Source organism: Desarmillaria tabescens (genome assembly GCF_030435595.1).
Source record: "Desarmillaria tabescens strain CCBAS 213 chromosome Unknown EV420scaffold_2, whole genome shotgun sequence".
Classification (NCBI taxonomy): domain Eukaryota; kingdom Fungi; phylum Basidiomycota; class Agaricomycetes; order Agaricales; family Physalacriaceae; genus Desarmillaria; species Desarmillaria tabescens.
In genome coordinates, this window is record NW_026848301.1 from 121,294 (window position 1) to 136,840 (window position 15,547).

At 48.8% G+C, this 15,547-nt stretch overlaps 6 protein-coding genes across 6 annotated transcripts; 3 read left to right on the top strand and 3 right to left on the bottom strand.

Annotated features, from left to right (window-relative positions):
* Positions 1–387: 387 nt before the first annotated feature.
* Positions 388–2,740, bottom strand: EV420DRAFT_1324469 (P-loop containing nucleoside triphosphate hydrolase protein). The gene is made up of 3 exons (XM_060468725.1): positions 2,417–2,740; positions 1,860–2,358; positions 388–1,809 (listed from the first exon to the last, which is right to left on the bottom strand). Exons 1-3 carry the CDS (start codon positions 2,709–2,711, stop codon positions 693–695), a joined length of 1,911 nt encoding a protein of 636 aa, XP_060337982.1. The 5' UTR covers positions 2,712–2,740; the 3' UTR covers positions 388–692.
* Positions 2,741–2,862: 122 nt separating this feature from the next.
* Positions 2,863–4,884, top strand: EV420DRAFT_1684084 (DNA topoisomerase IV alpha subunit; the record flags this gene model as incomplete). The annotated part of the gene is made up of 14 exons (XM_060479254.1): positions 2,863–2,951; positions 3,002–3,175; positions 3,227–3,291; positions 3,342–3,408; positions 3,455–3,509; positions 3,562–3,615; positions 3,671–3,757; positions 3,810–3,893; positions 3,947–4,021; positions 4,076–4,143; positions 4,198–4,350; positions 4,397–4,451; positions 4,502–4,548; positions 4,611–4,884. The coding sequence occupies exons 1-14, from the start codon at positions 2,884–2,886 to the stop codon at positions 4,882–4,884; spliced, it is 1,326 nt and encodes a 441-aa protein (XP_060337983.1). The 5' UTR covers positions 2,863–2,883.
* A 2,714-nt stretch (positions 4,885–7,598) lies between these two features.
* Positions 7,599–9,097, top strand: EV420DRAFT_1634972 (Di-copper centre-containing protein; the record flags this gene model as incomplete). Its single annotated transcript, XM_060476391.1, has 10 exons — positions 7,599–7,792; positions 7,844–7,961; positions 8,012–8,076; positions 8,127–8,136; positions 8,185–8,250; positions 8,306–8,620; positions 8,676–8,741; positions 8,794–8,889; positions 8,939–8,992; positions 9,044–9,097. 10 exons carry the CDS (start codon positions 7,599–7,601, stop codon positions 9,095–9,097), a joined length of 1,038 nt encoding a protein of 345 aa, XP_060337984.1.
* A 1,142-nt stretch (positions 9,098–10,239) lies between these two features.
* Positions 10,240–12,412, bottom strand: EV420DRAFT_1625879 (BING4CT-domain-containing protein; the record flags this gene model as incomplete). Its single annotated transcript, XM_060475987.1, has 8 exons — positions 10,240–10,362; positions 10,412–10,454; positions 10,505–10,779; positions 10,841–11,104; positions 11,164–11,430; positions 11,613–11,763; positions 11,813–11,917; positions 11,967–12,412. The coding sequence occupies 8 exons, from the start codon at positions 12,410–12,412 to the stop codon at positions 10,240–10,242; spliced, it is 1,674 nt and encodes a 557-aa protein (XP_060337985.1).
* Positions 12,413–12,557: 145 nt separating this feature from the next.
* EV420DRAFT_1500997 (uncharacterized protein) lies at positions 12,558–14,442 on the bottom strand. Its single transcript, XM_060471032.1, has 2 exons — positions 12,857–14,442; positions 12,558–12,791 (listed from the first exon to the last, which is right to left on the bottom strand). Exon 1 carries the CDS (start codon positions 14,279–14,281, stop codon positions 12,896–12,898), a length of 1,386 nt encoding a protein of 461 aa, XP_060337986.1. The 5' UTR covers positions 14,282–14,442; the 3' UTR covers positions 12,558–12,791; positions 12,857–12,895.
* Positions 14,443–14,515: 73 nt separating this feature from the next.
* On the top strand, positions 14,516–15,539 carry EV420DRAFT_424991 (uncharacterized protein). Its single transcript, XM_060482048.1, has 2 exons — positions 14,516–14,575; positions 14,632–15,539. The coding sequence occupies exon 2, from the start codon at positions 14,645–14,647 to the stop codon at positions 15,353–15,355; it is 711 nt and encodes a 236-aa protein (XP_060337987.1). The 5' UTR covers positions 14,516–14,575; positions 14,632–14,644; the 3' UTR covers positions 15,356–15,539.
* The last annotated feature ends 8 nt before the right edge of the window (positions 15,540–15,547 follow it).

A 15,547-nucleotide genomic window follows, 5' to 3' on the forward strand; every position in this document is an offset into this window, starting at 1 on the left:
CAAATAGCCACAGAGGACTTACAATGGACTTAGATACTGTACAGACTTTCAAACTCATGGACTATTTACTTTACTATCAGATGTAACGTCTCCCACCCAGCGCTCATACACGTGGTGCCCAGGATTTCCAATTTGACTTGTGCCCAGGGGGCAGTTTTTTCAGTAAACTTGGACGATCGGTCAGGACACTTGTCAACCAATTAGCTAGAACTTTCCATGCTTTTCCTCAGACTTCTTCCTTAATAAGTAGACTCAGGTATGATGCCGGATTGCTAAATCCCAACATAAGTAAACATGATCTACTTGCTAGGCAAACATGCCTGATCACACGGTGCATGTGTTATCCAACACATCTAACATACTATTAGATTGGTGTATCCTAACAAACCCATCTTTACACCTGTCAACAACTGCATGAGCTCCTTGTGAGAACAGTGACTTTCACCACCCTCCCACCACACCACCTCTCAATTTTCCGGACACTATTACACCCCATACAATCAACCAGCAAAATAGTTAGATGACAGACACAACTATAACATTGACATAATATATAGCACATGTATGAAGGCAGGATACAAAACTTCGAAACCAACATGAAGAAAGGAAAACAAATGCAATGAGGATGATGACAATGATGTATAGCATGCAAGCAAAGATAGAAAATAAGTATATGACGAAATAACTGAAGATCAGTCATCTTGTACAGCATCAGCGAAATGCGGATCCCGCAGATCTTTCACTTCGGCATTCTTCCTGTCTCTTTCCAGCCTGGAGAGCTCCCGTCGCCAGAAAGCAGACACTTCTTCCTCCATTACGTCGTCAGATACCGACCTCTCTGAGGCTCCGATACCCATGCCTCTCAGTATCTCTTCTGGCCAAACGCCTGCAGCAAGCTGGACGTTCCCCGATGTGACACCCTTATACGCACCCTGCGTAAAGGATGCGGTCCTAGTAAACGAACGCTTGACCCCTTTAGATCCAAGCATCGTGGAGACTAAGCCAAGACCTTCCAACATACTGACGACGTCTCCGAACTCGCTGCGAGATACGGGCACGAAAACGTCACTGTCACCGCGCCTCAAGACATCCGAATAGAAAACATGCAACTGCGACATTTCCACGGTTGTCGCCACTACGGGGAGACGTGGCGACGACTGCGAACGCTTCGTGGGTGAGGACAAAGTAGACGTCGCAAGCGGTAAGCTGGCTTCCATCCGTTTTGAAGATAGTAAGACCGAGAGAAGCACGAGCCGAGCTTGAAGGCCCAACGACTTGACTTTGGACGCGATATCGTTGCCACATGACCCTGCAGTTGATGAGGAACTGAAGGGCGACGTCTTGTTCAACGGACCGTGAGCCTTGAGAGCTGCGAGAATGTGGGCGGGCGCCACGGAAAAGCTCGATGATGTTTGGACGTCCTTAGAGATATGCAGAGTGGCTGCAATATCAATTGCCCCTCGCAGAATTTCGAAGAGACTTCGCACGTCCCCAGTCAAAGCGGCGACTTTCTTCGTCAATAAAACCAGAGGTGCAGTAGGAAGTAACCTTTTAGCTTCCTCGGCAGATTCTGTGTTGTACAATGGGGCCAGTCGTGCCTGAACAATCAATAACAGCTGCGTCGGGGTGTAAGGAGGGAAGTGAAGTGTCTGCACAGGCGACGAGAATGAGATTGTCGATGATGTAAGAGTATGAGTATTGGCGATGCCGATGATGCGTAATGAGGAATTGCAAGCGGGAAGGGAGAACACAGCCGACAAGGACTGGGTAGCGGAGGCGATATGATCCAACTCATCCAATACTAGAATGCTATGGGAGATCATGAGTTGCCGCAAGAGAGACATAATAAACCAACATGCCATTTATCGTCAAGACCAGATAGAATGTCTTCTAGGGTCTCCCTCCCCTTCCCCTTGGCAGTCTTCTTGGATCGTTTCCGCTTACAAGGTCCTTGAAATTCTTCAGACAGCCGCTCCCATAAAGCATCGACGTTATCAAGCGCCATACAGTTGATTGTAATAACCTTCGTCCCGTTCAAGTCGGTGCCAAGAGATTGGATGAGGGAGTTGACGAGGGCGGTCTTGCCCGTGCCAGGGGAGCCAGAGATGTACAGGCAGGTGATTTGATCTCCGTTGTCGGAAACCGTGATGAAATTCTGAATAGCTGAGCGCTCCTTCTCGCGTCCTGGCATATCAGCTATGCAATTGCAGGTAGCTCGAAGCAAGGCACGCGCTCGAACATGAATAGGCAAAAGTGATGGCGGGGTAGGCGGTGGTGTAGATATGGTTAAGTGTGAGACACCAGCAGTAGGCGTTGAAGGAGGAACCAACGACGATGTAGATGCGCGCCTCTGTGGCACTGTAGGGAGTGGCAGAATTAGAAACAAGGAAACACAGAAAAGAGGAAGTGGACGCACCTGGCCGCCGGCGCGGCGAAGAAAGGACAGCCTCAGTCGATGTCCTCCTGAGGGTACGCGCAGCTCTAGCTGAGATAGGTGACGATGAATCACCGTTGACCGCCCGGATGAGATACGGGGGGATGTTTTCCTTGTTGTCGTCGCCGTCGAGTATTGTTACCGTTGTCTTGGGGCGTTTGGGATTGGGCGTCGGGTCCGGTGTCTGCAGCTGCTCACAGTTCGAGGGCGAAGACAGCTCACTACGGTGAGTGCGCTTGCCCAGAATCGATAGCTGCTTTGAGCGTGGGGTCTGCATCACCGTCGATGTCGATGTCGAGAATGTTGGTCGTGGTAGAGAGTGACCTGCCAAACAAATCATTTTGACTTTGGCATTCAATCTCCGCCATCACCATCAGTAAATAACGCGAGGCGCGACGCGTAAGGCACGTGCTTGACGCGATGGTCACGTCTTCCTTTTGACAACCACCATGGACTCTCAGATACCCGCTAACGAAGACATAGAAATCGAGGAGGGAATATCTGACGACGAAGTTGAGTACGTGTGAATTAACGATACTCTCTAATCCACGCCAAGACTTCCTAAAGATCTCCGGATGCGACTCAGGCAATGGAAAATATGGCGATATCCTTCCTGAAGCAGTTGGACCAAATTTTCGATTCAGACGACGACGAAAGCTCTTCAGAAGACGACTGCCCCAGGACGAAAAGTTCTATCATTAGGCTGCAGCTGGCAGATAGGACCAAACATACGCCACTCGGGTATCGCACAGCAGCATGACTCAGGATCGACACGCTGATTCATACCTCTAGAACCACTGATACGAAATTCATCTCTTATCCACGAAAATGTACCACCGGTAGTGCGCGGCCATTTGGTATGTGCCTTTTGTCTCTATATGCTATATCCCGCCTCAGCCCCTTCAAGCCCAGCTCTTCCGCGTCCTTGATAGCATGCATGAATCCGTTATTAGCGGTGTTCCTGTAACCAAACGGTATTTTAACATCACTTTACCAGTGCTTCCACTCACAATCTGGTAGTGATATCTACTACAAGGACGTACCACTCTTGAAAACCCAGCGAGTCGTTGACAACGTCCGTGCAGGTCTTCTATGGCTGTTACACTGAGCGCATCTTCAATTTGTAGCTTGTCGATGACCTAGCAGCCACGTTCGACCTCGAAAGATCTCAACTGAACGTCGTGGGTGCTACGACACTATCCTAGCCTAACGAATCGTGACGGTTCTTAATCCTAGCGAGCCACGTCAAAGGGACTGATATGCGGATCATCCCTGACATTCCATTTCAACAGTGGAACCTCTCTGTGTCCTAGTGATACTGATGTAATATTCACCGCCAGCCCCAACGTACTGAGCACTGAACTTCTGGGTACAGGGATCACTAATACCTGTTGGCGAAGACATCCGGACGTTCAGTCTGACAGAAGAAATATCATGGGTCCTCATTGTTGAGAAAGACGTATGGGTCCTTTTTCCTCGTCTTCTCTGAGAGGCTTATCTTTCCACATCTAGGCTATATTTCAACATCTCTGTCGTTTTCAGTTAACCAATCACCCGTCTGTCCCGGGAAGGGGCTTACTGATAACTGTCAAGAGTTTTTCTTGGCTTATATCTCCAGGCTTTCACTGAACGTCACTGTAGGGTAAAGGGTACCCCGACATGGCTACACGGCATCTAGTCAAGACACTTTCAGACAACCTGCCTCCCAGGTCGGAATTTTTATGTTACAGTAGAACTAATCTTCTAACCTTCCCGTCGTTTAGTGTCCCCATCATGGCATTAGTTGACAGTGACGCCTTTGGAATCGACATCTTATCGGTTTACAAATATGGAAGCCGTGCTCTTCAGCACGAAAATTATAAGCTCGCTGCAGAACGTGTCAAATGGCTTGGCCTGTGGTCGAGTGAACTAGCGACGTTCGTCACCTATTCCTGTGTTTTCAGATGCTAACTTCCCAGCCAGTCTGGGTATCGACCGCGACGCCCTCATCCCTATCAGTAAACATGATGAGAAAAAGGTTGGTCTTTCTATCTCAGCACGTCTCTTTCTCCCTAACTTTTGCCGGAGGCATTCGAGATGCTTCGCCGTCAGACAAAAATACCGAAGAGATGGAGGTTTGTCCATTAATTAGTATATTTGTGTTCTTCCAATGTCTGACAAGCCGTTCCGTTCGCAGAAAAGAACTCATGCATATGCTTCACAGTCGTCGGAAAGCTGAAATTGAGATCCTCTACACCAGCCACCCAGTCGCCTCTCCTGCTTATGCACCTCTCCCTGATATGACTTCCGACCACCCGAGCGAAACTACTGCTTCTGGCTGTTCGTTTTCTAATCTGGCTTCAGACGATCCTTCTCCCTGCTCAAGTCAATCAACGAACTCACACCCGCCTCTTCTCCAATATTTGATCACCAAGATTACGAGCTTCGTATCGTCTGCAAGGCATCTGTAGTGCGACTTCTTGTAGCTGTTGCATATTCTCATTACTTTGCTTCTCTAACCGAGCGTCGATGTAACATGATCAGTCCCCGATAAGGATAACGAAATTGTGCAAAAGATTATCGATTGATACTCGAAGGCGTCCAGGCTCCTGTGTAGGTGGGTCGAGGTTTGTGGCAGATGAGGTCAAGCTTCTCGCCCTTGATATCAGGGATATCGTACATACACCTTCTGAAAGTCAGAGCACTCTTCGAAATAAAAATAGTCTTACCTCAGGTCTCGGTGATAGAGCTTCGTAGTTTTGGCCGTTGAATATCCCGAAACAAGAAACATGGCGATGTTTGCATATGTAATGATATCTGCTTGAATTGAGACTCCATAGAATCGGAGGTGATCCTTACATGACTGGACGGAAGATAGGATCCACAAGAGCCCACAAATCGGAACGTTTCGGCAATGCCCGAATGACCTGGACCAGCATCAAGCAGCATCATCATATGCGCATATGCGCAATCTCTCCGACTTTCAATATCGTTATCCATGTCTCTTCTGTGTTGCCTCGACCGTCCGATTTCCGGATTCCTAGAACTCTAGTCCTCTGAGAAGAAACATCCGGGCTAAAGAAGAGCATTCTTTCGCAGAGTCGCTTCCACCGGACGTGAAACATGAACAGTGGCCGATACAGTTCCGTTTTTGTGCCATCCGCGTCGCGGACGCGGACGTTTTCTAGCTGCGCCGCGCCGCCTCCCTGCTCATCATCTTCTGAAAAATATGACACTTTGACAGGCGCAAATTTTACTGGCTATCATTAGGTGAACGGAAAATCAATGGATCTATGCTCTCACGTCTGACATTGCATCAAAGCTACTTTTCGTTTTCAGGGGAACACTACAAGATCTGCTGTGTCGAATGCGCTCCTCGAAGCTAGAGAGTAGTGCAAGACGGATATCTTCATTCCAACCAATGTCATACCCAGGTCTCTTTTCGTCCTTCCATTCCCTCTGGAGATCTGATCAACCAACCAATAATCCGAAATTTGGCCGACGCGAAGGAGCGCGAAGGATGCACAAAATCCTCCCTTGTTCCTGGACGTTGAAACTCCACATTTTTGAACAAGCACTTGGCGTTCAATCTACACCTTCGACAGCTCGGTCCTGACACAACCTCGTTTGTTTCGAGTTGATATTCCTTCTTTTGCTGTATCGTTATCTCTTTACCGCCATGAGCGTGCCTGTAGGAGACATCTGAGGTGCCTGGCCAATGCTAGTGGCTCTCATCAGCGTCGACGAACACGCTCTATTTTGAATCCGGAGGCAGAAGAAAGTCCCGTAGGAGATTGTCGAGTGTGTTCCCGCCAAGGACGCATGTGTAACATCGATTGTCGCATATGCCTGTAACGGCACCGACGACCAGAAGACTTGAATCTCATATCATCAGCGCCAATATCGGGGCTGGCATTTGTGGGGTTCACTCGACTATTGGAAAAGGGTGGCTAGGCCTTGTGTGGCGTCTGAGGCAATTATTGACACTATGACGCATGATTAGCCAAGCCTCCTTGTGCGATCATCGGGAATGATACTTGAATGTACGCCTAACGATCCTTTTAATTGTTTAGGACAAGGTTAACACATATTTGGGAAACACCAACAGCATTTCTATTCCGTTTTTTTTTTCCGCTTTCCCTTGACATAATAAGTCTTGTAATTTACTAGCTGTGGCCCAAAGTCGGGTGGACTCGTAGCCGGGTTCTCGTGAAACTCGCACCTCAAGTGTCACGGAGTCAAGAAGGTGATTGTTTAGAGGCAAATTCCATGGTTTGGCCATTCAAGGCTGTTCAGGTACCAAATTCTCACCCAAAGTGCGGCATTTATCTGACCTTTGAAATTGCCTTTGAAACGTAGTCTCTGCTAAATTGAAAAATTATGTCACACGCATGACATGGGACTGATATCTTTTTCAAAATAGAGGGCATGTCCGTACTGACGGATAATTGTGGGTACATGGCTTAGCTCTTCTACCCGATGTTCGGGTAAGGGGACGTGTCTGAACCACGGTTCCATGGTCTGCACCGCCGTCAACGGTCCCTTGTGCCTTACGTACGGTTGATGATTATTATGCTCATCCAACTGTTTCGATCTAATCTTTCATGTAACGCGGCATTTGCTAGAGGCCCGTCTTCTCTACTTCTGGCCGCGAACCAATCGAGGCTCTACTCGTGATGCAGAAGACTTTCCCTGTAGAGAAGTACCGAGCTCGTGAATGAGCGCGTCCCAAGTCTAGACTAGATATCCAATACCGTCGTAGACTGTGGGGGCTTGGGAGGATCCTTCAACTAGGTGAGTGCTGTCACTATCAACAATCCCACATCTGAAAATACAGTAATCTTGTCCAAACAGGGGTCCTAACTCACCAAACTTGCCGCTGTACCCGAGCCACATCTGATCTGTCATGTCTTCGGTAACCTTTTTCCAGCGATCTAGCTGCACGCGCGCCGGACATGTACCAATGCAGGACAGAGCATGACCTTCATAACCTGTACGCGACGTTACAGATGCGCGCCGAGGATCGCAGAAACAAACGTTTAAAAGATGCCCTCTATTCTCACTTTCCAGTCAGTGCTCAGTCCTTCAGCATTCCCTTGCCTTCTCTTCAGTACCTCATCATCAACGACTTCCTATCATGTTCTCCTCTCACATAATGGTACTCACCTTATTCGCAATGCTTCCTATGTCGTTTGCACGACCCACCCCTGCCGGAGGAGACGGCACCCACGACCATTGGCACGGAGGCAACCAAAATGGCAACAACGGTGGAAGTCATCACGGCTGGCAGCATAGCGGTGGCGGAAACCACAATAGTGGAAGCCATAGCGGCTCTTCCTCCGACGGTACATGTAAATCACCAACCACTCGTGTGGAATGGTAGGTCCTCAATCATTTTGTCTGACTTCAGTTTCTGAACTCTGGCGCCAGGACGACATTGACACAGGATCAGAAAAACGCGTATTTTGAAGCCGAGCTATGCCTTCTGGCAGCACCCGCTCAACTGCAAGCCCGGATAGACGGTGTCGTCTCCCGATATGACGATCTTGTAAATATATTTCCCCTTCCCACCCGGTCTTCTTACTAACCTGATTATAGGTGGGATCTCACGTCAAGCAGGGGAACATCATGGGAGGCGTAGACTTGTGGCACGTTACTGGACAGTATGTCGATGCTTTCATTACACCAGATATTCTGCTGACCTCATTTATAGGTTCTTAGCGGTAAATCCTCTCCCACAGTATAAGTACCAGTTCCTAACTATGTGATAGGCGCATCGCTACTACGTTCACACTCACGAATACTTGCTCCGTAACGAGTGCGGCTATACCGATCCGGTATGTTCATATCCAAATAACGATCCTCCGGTTTTCATGGGCCCTCTTTTCGCAGCTTCCCTACTGGAACGAACAACCCGACGCCGGGTCATTTGCAACATCAGAAACCGTACTCGATTTTGGCGGTGAAGGAATTGAAGAGAATGATTATGCCGTGGTAGATGGACCTTTTGCCAACCTCACTCGCTACCTTGGGCCTGGCACGACCAACACTGCGCACCTGTTGACTCGTGAAGGCGACCCTGAGAATTCTAAGCTCGGCAACCAGACGTATGTGGATGCGGTCATGGCCGAGACCTCTTTTGCGGCTTTCCAAAAACTTCTGTTCAATACGTTGCACGCTGCAGGCCATGGCGGCGTTGGTGGAGATGTAAGTTACACTTCAGCTATTGGCGAGGCTTTCAATTTATACCTGCTGCTTCTAGATGGTCAACCCCATCTCATCGCCTGACGACCCCATCTTCTTCATGCACCACGGATACTTGGACTATGTTCGTGTTCATCGCTCCATTTAATGCTCCGTTGCTGACTGGACCCTTTCAGGTCTGGTGGAAATGGCAAGGACGAAATGATACGAGAATTCACGATCTAGAGGGTGCCGGAAACGAAACACAGGCTGAACCAGCCACCGGCTATGTGGTAAACTGATCGTTCTATGTTAGTTATCCAGGAACTCACCTTTACACAGCCAACGTCAGAAACTACCAACCTATACATGTATGATATATTACCCAACATCACTGTGCGTAAGGGTACTACCATTTCACGATCCTAGTACTGAGGATTGTCTTAGGTCGGCGACGTTTTGGACACTCAGGGCGGATACCTGTGCTATATCTACGCCTGATGCAGCTCTCATTTTCAGTCATCTATCTATTGGTTTATCTATTCTCTTTTCATGTTATAGGTTTATATGGGACATAGAGACTCTTTGGCTGGCCTATTAACTCGAGCCGCTGGAGACGTTCTTTCAAAGCTAGTGTAGATTGATATGGATCTTATATTCCAGCTAAAGCTGCAGACGCGTAAAGGAGAAGGCAGACTTGTTGTGTAATATGATGATGATGATGACGATGAGGGTTTTTAACGGCATATGGGGTGTCCGTGTCCGTGTTCCCAGAATTGTAGCCATATATATTTGTACCAGATCTATTGTATGACATGTCAAATGTAGGCAGAAGCAGAAGGGAAAAAAGAGGCTTTCGAAGACAGCGATGTAGGAGACCTTCGTCGTGTCAGTCCTTGACCAGAAGTAGAGGGAATCGCAAATCTTACAAGGTGTTCAGACGTTCAAGCCAGGCGAAAACAAGGAGTATTCAAGCGAAAAAGTAGGACAACAGTAGGGACATTCCCCTCCCTCCTAGTCTGGTCCTCCGATTGTTGAGAAGGCCTGCGATATCTTATACGTAAATACGTAGTTTAGCGCGACGAGACAGTAGAGAGGGGTAATTGCGAGGGAGATACAGATCTAGGTTTGATTCAACAAACAGCTTACTCCCAACAACACTACGTGCTTACCACTACGTGGACTCGGACTCGGGGGCGATGCTGGCGGTCCACTCTAGTATGCGAAGAATCGGGAACCAGAATATCGAACTGATGTACAGATAGCTCTTGATGAGTACGAGGTACAGGAGGAGCTTGAGCACGGTGCCTAGAGGAAAGGCAGCTAGGGTAGGTAGGTGGAATAACCTTGATGCAGCAGTGGGGAACATGATGGATGCAGGAAGTTGAAGTCGTTTCAAAGTCCGACTCACTGACAGCCACAGACGCGCATTGCACGTGCGCATCAGACCAAACTACGCCTGTCTTGCTTCTCCTTTGTGGCTCGCCAACTCTCAAAAGAACGGTGAGCTGAGCCCAGCAACAAAAGGAGCAGTATCAACCTCATGACTACAGACTCACATAACCAGCTTACCGAATTCCTAAATAGATTCGTACTAAGCATGCATGGGGTGGGTAGGATAACTTGCAAAGAACGAATATACATCACGTATTCCGTTTGAACCGGTCCAAAGCAGACGGTTTCTGGTTTTCCCCACCGTTCGCAGCCGCCATCTTAGCACGCCGTTGCTCCTCTTTCTGTTTTTCCATCTTCGCCCGAATCGCGACCTATATACAGTTATTAATAAGCCTAGTATAACAAGACACGATAACTCACAGCTGTCGGATCAACGACGTTCTTGCGCTGCTTCCGAAGATATCTACAGGATCATTTGTTAGATCGCAGAAGAAAGAGAAAGGGCCATCGTACCTCTTCAAACTCTTATTTTTACCTCTCATCTTCTTCTTTTCTCTCTCCTCTTTCTTAGCCTCCGGATCTCCACTGACCTCATCATCACTATCATCACTGAGAACTTCAGTTTCATCAGCCTTGCCCTGCACCCGGAGCCTCTCCAACCTAGGCAAACGAGCAAACGGAATCTCAACAGAAGGCTTTCCATCAAACGTCGTCTCTGTCGTCAACTTCGACGGTGGCGCCAGACTCCCGACAAACTCTGGATCGAGGGTGATCAAGTCCGGTTGGATCTAAAAAGAATACACTCTCTGAGCACAGAGCCAACGGAAGGAAAGAAAGAACCACTCTTACTTTGTCAAGAAGGGCCTTCACCTCCTTCTCTCTCCTAGCCTTCTTGTTCTCAAACGGATCAGCCTCGGTGCTGTCAAAGTTGGGTTCACCAGATCCGGGTACCAAGATACTAGAGAGGCCAGCAGAGTGACCTATAGTGAGGATATCCTGGAAGGGCGCGAACCGGAGTGACGTCAAAGGTCGATGAGGCACCGGATGGGTCATGTAAAGAGGCGGTTGCGTACTCATATGCACTGGGTTGTGTATCGTTGGAGCAGTGTATACCTGTCAGGCCAATATTTTAGATCCTCATGGCGGAATGATAAAATCAATCCGTTTCTCACGTTGACGGTACCTCCCGATGCTACAGCCAGAGCACCTTTCGCACTCCACTCTACTTCTGCGTACCCACCTCTCGCAGACCACTCCCTCACCGCGCCCTTCCAGTTCCGACAGTCCCACACTTTGACCGTCTGGTCCTTACCGGCTGTGGCCATGTACCGTCCGCCTTGGCTCGGATCCATACTCACACTGGCTACGGGACCGAGATGTGCGAGGAGCTGAACTGCAGGGTGCGGAAGATTGGGTGTCCAAAGGGTCACTGTGCCATTCTGGTGGCCGAGATGGATGACAGCAGTTGTGTAGATTCTGTGTCATAGGCCGTACAGGAACCAAGTTTCGTCCGGTGTTCGCACAGTAGCTGTCCCGTAGATGTATCTTGGTATTTAAGGTATACCCGGCATTTCCCTGCAGGGTATTAGCAGGCGTCAAGGAAGTAGAAAGCGCGCCTCACTATGGTAGCCAGCAGCCAATGATACGGAAGAAATTCCATCCGAGTAGGTTCGATGTGTGCCTTCAGACAGTGAAGCTCGACGCCGTCACGATCGTAGATGAAGACGTACTTCTTCTGCGCGACGGCAAAATGTGAATGATCGTGGAGATATCTGGAGAATACGTTAGAGATGAGCACAAGGCAAAGGAGGGGAAAAGCACGTTATATCACGACATGTTTCCTGTAGCTGCAGCTCAGTATGAAGGGTACCTGCTTGCCAGTCAAACGACGCAACATGGCCCTTGCTTCCAACAACAGCCAGATGCCTGAAAATCATGAAAACTATGCACAAGGGTACATCATTCGAAGACATACCGTCCGTTTCGCGTATATCGCGACCTATACGGCCCACCTTCCAACTTCCACTCTCTCCTTCCTCGCGCACCCTCCTGCCCCGCTCCTTGGACAATTTCATCCTGCCCGACCCGCCATGTCCTATCCATCTCTCCCTCGACCTCCATTCGTCCGGCCTCTCCCGTCAGCAAGAGTTCAGCATCTTCTATCAAGGCTTTTGCTTCTACAGCTCGCGCAGACTGGCGTGATAGCTCCGTACGAAGCTTTTTGTTGGCAATATGCTTGTAGGAATGGGCTCCTTCGAGTGTCGCACCGGATTGTAGGGATTTCGGTATCGAGGTACGCTTGGAGATGGATTGAAATGTTCTGTCTGTGGTACTTGGGCCACTAATAGAGGACGTGTGTCGTAGTTTTCGCTTTTTACCTGCGGGCCCAATGGCGTCTGCCTTGGCAATAAGTGAGTCCATACCGTTGGAAGTCCTGGAGAAAGTCAGTATCGTGACGCTTCCTAACAGCAGATGGACTTACCTAGACCGGAAAACAAGGTCGCACGAACGCTTCCTGGCCGGAGCGGGAGATATTCAGGACGGTGGTCGAGATCGAAAAATGAAGACGGTGGCGATGCATCGTATTTGCTACTCTTGCATGAGACAAACAAAACTAATACCTACTACACTTCATCATTACACATTTACTTTACAGTCTCAGTACTGTTACATGTTATACAAAAGACTTACATAGGATAATTATCACGCTACAAGAGTCACCTATCGGACTCGAGATTAAACACACGAGATATCGAACTAAGAATCAAACAAACTCGCACACAAGTTTAAGGAATTTTTTCCTGGCCCAAACAGAGAAAGGAGAGTTACAACAAGGCACACGGAAAGCTAGGATGAATGTACGTACGGATCAACTCAAATTGCGCCAATATGACCTTCGCTGTTTTAACCGTGACCAGCCTCGGGAGACGGCGTAGCAAAAGCAACCATTCTGTCCATTGCTAACCTGTACTCGGCAGTGGCCTCGGTCCGAAGGTTATCTTGAATCTCGATCCTCTTGTCCAGTTCACTGATTTGAGCCTCTATTAGGCGTTTAACTTCCTCGTCCGTAGCAACCAAGGCGAGGAGCTCCTTGGAAGAGCGTTCGTGGCGAAGCAGAGTGAGTTCGCTCTCTACGGAACACAAGTGCTGCGTTGCCACCTGGATTGCGACCGACATCGATAAAGCATTCTGAAATGTGACGCTCGACTGATGAACCTCTTCCAACACTCTCGTTTGCGCGTGGAGGGCGCTTTGTGCAGCCTGGTCAACATGAAGGAAGAGCTCCTGAAGACGATGGATCTGTCTCTGAAGATTTCGGATGCTTATCGGGGTCGCAGAGAGGGTTTCGCCGTCAAGGTCTCCAGGACAAGCTGGACAACCACGGAGGTTGTACAAGGAGAGATCCATCGGCTTGGAGATGGGTACGAAAGGTGGAATACCATTCGGTAAAGGTAGGTTGCTCTTGATAAGCCTAGCCGCGTTGACAAAGTTATTCATGACAACAACGTAGGCGTCCCCGTCCAGCTCCATCCTACTATGCGCAATGGTGTCAGGACCAAACAGATTGCGAATAATTGCATTCATCGCACGTCGTATCCCTTGAATTCCGCTACAGCCAGTAATGACAACATCATACCCAAACATGGGCACAATGTAGCGGGGTCGGGAGATGGGAAGGACACGCTGATCAATGACTAGAGGTGTGGACTCCAAGTACTCGATGGATGCGGCGTCAATAAAGTCAAATGCTACACGGGTAAACCGACCGCAAGTAATGATGGTGTGGAACTGGAATGTCAGCCCCATCGTGTTGAGTGCATCTGCTATCTTGTCTTTCATTCGTTCAACGTCCTCCATATCATCCATCTTGAAAAATCCGCGACGGGTCCGGTCATATCCTCTGGCGACCTTCCACTCCGCTTTATTTCCATGGGCTAGAATTGCATGCTTCATACTGTTCAGGATGTCGGGTCTGGGGTGGGGAGAGAGCGAGGGTGAGAGCGAGACGAAAACATAGTCGACAGCCCGGAAGGCATCCCCAGGGACGACTACGATATCGGCAGGTGAAGGTAGATACGTTTGCGATGTCAGAGAATTCTCAAAAACCTCCTCATACGTCGCCGCAAAGTCACTCTGAGCAGAGAGCTGCGAAGAACGGTCTAGACCCCAAACTATGAGTTCGAACCCTGCAGCAGGTGTCAGAGTTGGCTCAGGGTCTTCATGAGGCATGCTCGTGGAAGATAGATGGTCAAAATTCGACAGAGAAAACGGAGGGATGGGCTGAGACATTTGATCTGACTGAAGAAATATTTCGAGAAGCGGGGGTTACAGTACCCAGACAGTGGAGGGATGTTCAATAAAGCTGGTTATTATCGTGAAAGACTTTGAATATTTTGAAAGGACGATTAGAATGAAACTAGCGTAGTTGGTAGTGGTGGTGGGTTGGTGACTGCTACCGGATGACCGGATCGGTATCCCGTGAAATTATTCCTAGTCCGGGCCGTGTTTCCGTTCATGGCTTCAACCTGAACCACGTTGCTGAGCGTCGACAAGCCATCCAACTTCTCCCAGCTTACAAACAAGGTTGGAATTATTTCTCTTTTTCAATTGCTATGTACTTACTGATGTCCCATCGAAAGGTTGTCACTATTCATGAATTTTGCCCCCGTTCCCATCAGTCCTCAGCCGATATGGAGTCGGCTCAAATCCATCTTTACTGCAATTCCTTGGCGCTTATGGTTGTGCTTTCCTATGTCTATTAGATCAGCCGTATATCACCGCCTCGAAAATTGGTATGCTGATGGAGAGTGGAATATCTGGCATCTGCCTTTTGGCTTAATTCTAAAGCATACACACGATCGGTCACCATTCCTCGAGGCCTCTAATATCGCATTCGTTCGTAAGAACACCTCCATCCCAGTCCCCCACATTCTAGATGTAATACCTTCACTACCTTCTTATCCCGGAGGGTTGATTATTATGAAGAATATTGAAGGCATGACGCTGCATGGATGGCTTAGGACCAGAATCTCATACCCTCCAGAATTCTATCACTACCTCAACATCCTTGAAAATGGAGAGGACATCAATATCGATGAACTGCGCGCTATTCTTGATGGATTCGAACCCACTGCTGATCTATCGGATTCTGTGGCGCTCCTAGACGACCTTAGACGCGCTCCACTTAAGCTTCGCGCTATCCCTCCCCCTCCTTCTGGCCAGGTTTCAGGTGCTTATGGGGCCCCATTCATATCGATGCTGCTTCCGACCGTGTCGCCCTTCAGCCATTCGAAAGCATTCGTGCTTTCCATGACATGCTCCTTCAATCATGTGGTTTCCGTAGCCGTATGCCTCGTCTGTTGAAGTTAGCCGAACCCGTGTACGCTAAGGAACACAGGCTCTGTTTCACCCACTCAGATCTTCACACTCGTAACATCCTCATAAAGGATGGTCGACTTGCAAGAATCCTCGATTGGGAGACAGCCGGATGGTTTCCTGAGTATTGGGAGTATACCATGTTGGATATCCGGGTCATACAAGGCTACAAACCCTGGC